Genomic DNA, 7,500 nt, shown 5'->3' on the forward strand with positions numbered 1-7,500 from the left:
ACTGTTTCAATTAAGATCAGGGTGTGGTTACCCTCCCTCACCCTCTGACTGAGTTCAACTTAGCCTATTTCGTAACCGTGGCCGCAGAGCGGGACGCAACCATCATAGAAACATTAAGATAGTTAGAACGAGGAGAGTGAGAACAGTGAGCACGCCGAAGCCTGTCACGGAACGCAGGATCATTGAGGTCCCAAGACTATGGTATGATTTACCTTCCTTTTTTTTTGTCCAACGTGACCTCTCTGTGTAACAAAGTTGATGAACTCACTACTACTGTTTTGTCACTTAATGTGAGTGTAGTTGCAGTTACAGAGGCATGGCAAATAGTGCCCGAAATTTGCCAAATTGAGAATTACGCACTTCATCATAACCTCAGAAACGAGAGGAGAGGAGGTGGGGTGGTCGTCTACTCCCTGAAAGTTTTAAAGGCCTCGGAGTTACCAGGCGACATCCCCGTAGGCCTAGAAACCATGTGGTTGCGGTTAACCCCACCCTCACACCCTCGCCAGACAGCCTCCATCATTCTGTGTGTAGTGTACCCCTCACCCCACGAGTCCCATCGGCCGGCGCTTTGGTGGAACACATTATCAGTGCAGCAGACAGTCTCAGGGACGAATACCACAGTGCTAGGTTGGTCCTATGTGGGGATATTAATGAGTTAGACACCAGTGATATTCAAGAACATCTACATATATCACAACACGTCAACATCCTCACTCATGATGCCAACACGCTTGACCTTATCTTTAGTGACTTGAGTGAACTGTACCTCCCCCCGCAACCCCACCCCCTGTTGGTCGGTCCACTCATTTGTCCATCCTGTGGTTACCGGCCGGCACGACTTCGTTGGCACTCGGAACCATCACCCGCCTTCACAGGCCCATGCCCGACTCACACTTGCGTGAATTTGGACAATGGATTACTCAACATCCATGGACAGAGGTGCTCGCAGTGGAGGGAGTTCAGGAGAAGTGGTACAACTATATCAATATAATTGCACAGGCCTTCCATTGTCATTTTCCTTTGAAACAAATGCTGACGCACTCAGCCGATGCCCCTTGGGTCACACCCAGGATTAAGAGACTGATTCAACAGCGTGCTAAAGCTTTCTACACTGACATAAACCTTTTTAGACAACTCTGGAACAAAGTCATAAGGGAAATAAAAAGAGTAAAAAAGATGTACTACCCCAACAAGATCAAGCACTTACAGCAGAACAGCAGCATGTGGTTTAGCATGGTCAAAAGCTTGTGTGGTATGAGACAGGCATCTGACATTCCCCTCCTGTCACAATTCCCACCAACCCTTGCGGTTGATCAAGTAAATAGCCTTTTTGCCTCTATCTGTCAAACGCTGCCCGGCATTGACCGCTCTCTCCTCCCTGCCTTCCTCCCCTCCCCTTCTCCCCCCACAGTACATGTTTTTCAAGTTTTCAAGAAGCTTGCTAGTATCAAACCAAAATGGGCATATACGCCCGTAGACTTACCCACCAAACTTTATCGTGAATTTGCTTGCGAACTTGCCATCCCGATCTGTTCAACAATCAACGCCTCACTTAAGCAGAGCAAATGTCCCACATATTGGAAGACAGGCTTCATTACTTCCATCCCCAAATCTTCCAATCCCCAATCCTTTAGTGACTTCAGACACATTACTATCACTCCCTTTCCTAGTCTTATTTGTGAGGATTTTGTCTTCGAGTGGGCATACTCCAAAGTCAGCAAATTCATTGATGCCCAGCAGTTTGGTAACGTGAAAACATCCTCCACCACTCACTATCTTATCAGCTTCCTTGACTTTATCTATAAAAAATCTCGAGCAGCGCAAGACTTCACTTGCAGTGGTGTTCATTGACTTCAAGAAAGCCTTCGATCTTGTAGATCATACCACTATCATCAAAGCCACCTAGGCCTCCCTACGTACTTGGTGGTTTGGCTGTCTGACTTCCTGACGGACCGTTGTCAAGCTGTCAGATATCAGGGACACGTCTCTGCAGTCCAGTATCTCTCCTGTGGGGTACCTTAGGGAACAAGAATGGGGCCACGGTGTTTCCTGATACTCATCAACGATGCCCTGGGAGATACACCGCACAAGTGGAAACATGTTGATGACTGCACGGTGGGGATCCCTGTGTCCAACACTGACCTGAACTACGACCCACTGCAGGACACGTTGGAAAAACTACACACATGGACTATGCACAGCAAAGTCTCCATTAACCACAAGAAAACTGGTAATGAATTTCCACACCTCCAACGACGTTATCCCCCCTCTCCTGCTGACAATTGATGGCCAACCCCTACAAGTGGTCCAGTCTACTAATCTGCTGGGGATTACCATCGACAACAAGTTGACCTGGAAGGAGAACACCGCTATCACCGTCAGGGCAGCCTCATACAAGCTGTATATGTTGCGTCGACTGAGCTCATCAGGGGCACAGGCTGAAGATCTCAAGACCATCTACACTTCCTTCATTTTACCCAAGTTGATGTAGGCATCCCCCTCTTGGGGCTCCTCTCTCATTATGACGCAGCAGCGTCAGCTGGAAAAAGTGCAGAAAAGAGCCTGTCGCACAATCCTCGCCAATGATTACACCACCTACCAGCACGCTCTCACCACACTAGGACTACCCACCCTTGCTGACCGCTATTTTCAGAGTCTGAGGTCGTTTGCGGTCACTCTGGTCAAACATCCTCGGCACCGGAACCTACTACCTCCTCAGGTACTTCGTCCACGGCGGCAGGTGCGGCACCATAATTCCATCAAGCCGATCAGAGCACGTACCGCCGGTATAAGAAGAGCCCCATACCGACCTTTGTAGACTTAATCAACAACTAGAATTAACACTGTTGTACTACATACCTATTACTTAGCCTGCTGTTTTTGTCTAGTTTTTGAATGACTGTAACAACGTCTTCTCAGTCTCATAGTTTTATATTGTTTTAATTTTGTAGGATGTATGATTTCAGCAGAAATGCTGCCATACCCAATAAACCGTTGATTATTGTCATCATCATCATCATCATCATCATCATCATCATCATCATCATCATCATCATCATCATCATCATTATTATTATTATTATTATTATTATTATTATCATTATTATTATTATTATTATTATTATTATTATTATTATTATCATTATTATCATCATCATCATCATCATCATCATCATTATTATTATCATTATTATTATTATTATTATTATTATTATTACACACACACACACACACACACACACACACACACACACACACACACACACACACACACACACACACACACACACACATACATATATATATGTATATGTATATATATACGTATATATATGTATATATATATATATATTTATATACATATATATATATATATATATGTATATATATATATATATATATATTAACTAAGGACCAAGAAGAACTGAACCTTGGCCTAAATTGTCACATCTCTAATCTTCGCCCACTACAGAAACGTATATATATATATATATATATATATATATATATATATATATATATATATATATATATATATATATATATATACGACGTAAACGGAGTAGGAAGCACAGAAGTCTTAGTCTTGAATTTATTCCTGACTAGTTTCGCAGGTATGCTTTTGAACAAGCATACCTGCGAAACTAGTCAAGAATAAACTCAAGACTAGGACTCCTGTGTTTCCTCTTCCGCTTACGTCAACCTGTCAGAATGTCTCAACATATATATATATATATATATATATATATATATGTATATATGTATATATATATATATATATGTATATATGTATATATATATATATATATCTATATATATAATAAACTCAAGACTAGGACTCCTGTGTTTCCTCTTCCGCTTACGTCAACCTGTCAGAATGTCTCAACATATATATATATATATATATATATATGTATATATGTATATATATATACACATATATACATACATGCATATATATATGTATATATATATACATGTATATATATATATATATATATATATATATCCATGTATCTATATATATATATATAATATATATATATATATATATATATATATATATATCTATCAAGGACTACTATTACACAGGACGTGCGCACGCAGATCCCTGGGTTCGCTAGCGGAGGCCATTGCTTTCTTTGTAACCTAACATTTTATGTTGGACAAATATATCAAAACTAGAAAACTAACATTGAATATAGGACAAATATATCAACTATTGACTTATTCAATGCAGTATAAGTTAATATAAACTTTTATAGTGAAATAAGAAACCGTTTTTAAGGCACTGTTATGCTTTGAAATGACAATTTTAGCCGGACTTAACAGGTATAATTGTATGAGGTTAGTGTACACCAGGGTTGGCTATTTTTTTTCTCTTTTTACATACATACATACATACATATACCAAGGCTTTTTCCCCCTTCCAAGGGAGGTAGCCAGAAAGGGAAAGGCATAAAAACACTCCCACCCATTTCATCTTTCTCTTTTTAAAATATATAAAAAATATATTTTTTTCAAATCAGATTTATTTTATTTAAATAGATTTTTTTTTATAGATTTTAAATATTGTGGGATTGCTATCTGATATGCGATCTGATTGCTAAAGGACATATTTAGCATATCAATACAAGGAGCAGTGTTCTATAGACTTGCCACAAGTATACAAGGAACGGTATAAGCCGTATGTGAGGACGGTATGCTCAGGTTCACTCGATTCCTCCAAGAGTTTTCTCATCTTGGTGACATTGGTTGCCTTGTCTGTCACAACACTTCCAATGTGACAACCAAAATCTTGTTCAGCCTTCTTGATCGAATTTTGTACAAGTTGTAGAAGATATTCAGCAGTGTGAGGTTTCTTTGATGTGTCTATTGTGTCAACTAAATAAATCTGACCAGTGGATGTTGTTAGAGTGACACATATTATGGGCTCATTATGGATGTTAGACCACCCATCAATTGAAAGACATACAGTTTCATTATTCAGGTCATCTGCACGCTTTTTATATTCCTTTTCATACACAAGATCCAAGTACTTATCAGCAATATCTTTTCTGGATAGAGGAATATAACCTGGCCTCAGGTTCTGAACCATCTTGAGAAACTGAGGATGCTGAACAAGACGAAATGGTGAATTTGTAGCAAATATAATTCTTGCAACTTCTTTGTCGAGATTTTCCTTTTGGGAGGCTGAAGTTTTTATGATGAATCTGTCCAGAGATGTTGGTGACTTTCTTTTAGATGAAAATTATTTAACAGAAGTGGCGCCTGTGGAGGAGTCTGATAGTGACATTTTTAATGTTGGAGTCAGGTTTGCAGATAATTCAAGTGGAGCCGATGATGAAGGGATTGAAGCTGTTGATACAGATCCTGAAATGGAAACAGAAAATTTTAGCATATTGCATAATTTATGAATGAATAAATAAATGAATGAATACAGTGTGATTTAGGTTACTTTTGAGTACAGTAGTTATTTTTTTTAGATAACGATCATATTCACACAAGCCACTTAATTATTTGGAAATAATTAACAGGATATGAAATAGGTGGGCTTGGAATTCAGCCCACACAGGATTCAGTCCACTTTTAAATTCACTAAAAATAATGGGTTAGTTGGGTTAGGTTAGGCTAAATCCATTTGGGCTGAATCCTACGTGGGCTGAATTCCAATGGAACCTATGAAATTTATTACACAATGTTGAATGAAATTGATAATAATCATCTAGGCCCCAAAGTTGAGTGGATACAGTATATTATAGTGATATAGTCATAACCCAAATTTAGAAGTAATGAAGTTGAAGTATCATCTCTTTAGGCCTTCACATTTTTATTGCACATGCTCTCCATTGTTCACCAAATTTATATAGTTGCGTATGAAAAGGGAGAAATGCACACAATATAAGTAAAATTATTTCCCTGGGTCATCAATTTCTTCTTCTGTATGCTGTGGCTGACCTTGGCATTTATCTCTGTGAGATTTTAATCTGGTCACAATGCCCTGTAGTTCATGGCTGCATTCTTTGCATTTAGCTCGGTACCCTTTGCCAGAAGTTGTTGGTAGTTTTTCAAAATAATTCTAAACAGGATCATTTTTTCTGCCTGAAAAAACCACTCTGCCAGGTCCAGATGACATCCTTCCTGGTTGATTCCAAAGCAGCAGCTGACTCAGTGAGAAGCTGCTTACCTACAACAAGTTTCAACAAGAATCTTGTTGAAACTTGTTGTGGGCTGCACAGTGATATATTAATGTAGGCTTATACCGTTCCTTGTATACTTGTGGCAAGTCTATATGACACTGTTCCTTATATTGATATGCTAAAAATATACTTATGAAATCAGATCGCATATCAGATAGCAATCCCACAATTTGTTTGTGTCAATTGACATTTGGAAATAAACTCATCTGCTGGGATTCGAACCCTCACCTCAGCGGCTTGCGTCTTATAAGATGGAACGACTGGGCCGTGAACTAAGTCGTTTCGTTTTGAAGGGTCAGGATGGCGTGATGGTACGGTTTTCATCTTGTAAGACGCAAGCCGCTCAGGTGAGGGCTCGAATCCCAGCAGATGAGTTTATTTCCAAATGTCAATTGACACAAACACTTGTCGGAAGACTAGCCTGCATAAAGGATTTGATGAAATACAGTACATACCACGTTCCACCCGGGTGCCCTCGGCGGAACGACTGGGCCGTGAACTAAGTCGTTTCGTTTTGAAGGGTCAGGATGGCGTGATGGTACGGTCTTCATCTTGTAAGACGCAAGCCGCTCAGGTGAGGGCTCGAATCCCAGCAGATGAGTTTATTTCCTAATGTCAATTGACACACACACACACACACACACACACACACACACACACACACACACACACATATATATATATATATATATATATATATGTATATATATAAATTGGATAGTTATATGTGTCAATAAATATGCAAATCGTTAAGGATATAATACCTAGATTTTAAGTGACCTCTTGTGACCCCAAGATGCCCCCACCAGTCTCCATAGGGTCTAGCCTAATGTTTAGTTCGTCCCCTACGTCACTCCAGGTGGCCCCATAGCGGGACCGGCGTCTCAACTTATTACCTTCTCGCATTCCTGTGTGTATGCATATACATATATATATATATATATATATATATATATATATATATATATATATATATATATATACATATTTCTGGGGCACAGGTTTTCTCTAAGGCAATTCTGGTTGAAATCAACTGCACTAGTTGCTTTAACAATCTTCAAGACTGTATTCTTTAATCTGGAGAATACTTTCCTATTAGCAACTGAGAGGGACTGGAAGTAGTCATTCATGACTCTCAAAAGAATATACGCAGTGTATGCCAACTGGTATATTTTTGCATAGTAATAGTATTGAACAACTATTGACTCCACCGAAACTATAGTTTTTCGCCTCGTCGTGAGGCGTCTTCAGGGTGAGGACTGCTTTGTAAGATGCTCTGCTTTATTGAAGGTCTTCC

At 39.4% G+C, this 7,500-nt stretch overlaps 1 protein-coding gene across 1 annotated transcript in view; it reads right to left on the bottom strand.

Moving 5' to 3' along the window:
- The window catches only part of LOC143037384 (uncharacterized), a 26,418-nt gene that overhangs the window by 15,430 nt on the left and 3,488 nt on the right, over window positions 1-7,500 (bottom strand). The window contains exon 3 of the mRNA XM_076205521.1: window positions 547-637. Coding sequence (XP_076061636.1) covers window positions 547-637 — 91 coding nt within the window. The remainder of the gene's footprint in view (window positions 1-546; window positions 638-7,500) is intronic.

This window comes from Oratosquilla oratoria, chromosome 22 (assembly GCF_046742065.1).
Source record: "Oratosquilla oratoria isolate Oo_2021 chromosome 22, ASM4674206v1, whole genome shotgun sequence".
Classification (NCBI taxonomy): Eukaryota; Metazoa; Arthropoda; class Malacostraca; order Stomatopoda; family Squillidae; genus Oratosquilla; species Oratosquilla oratoria.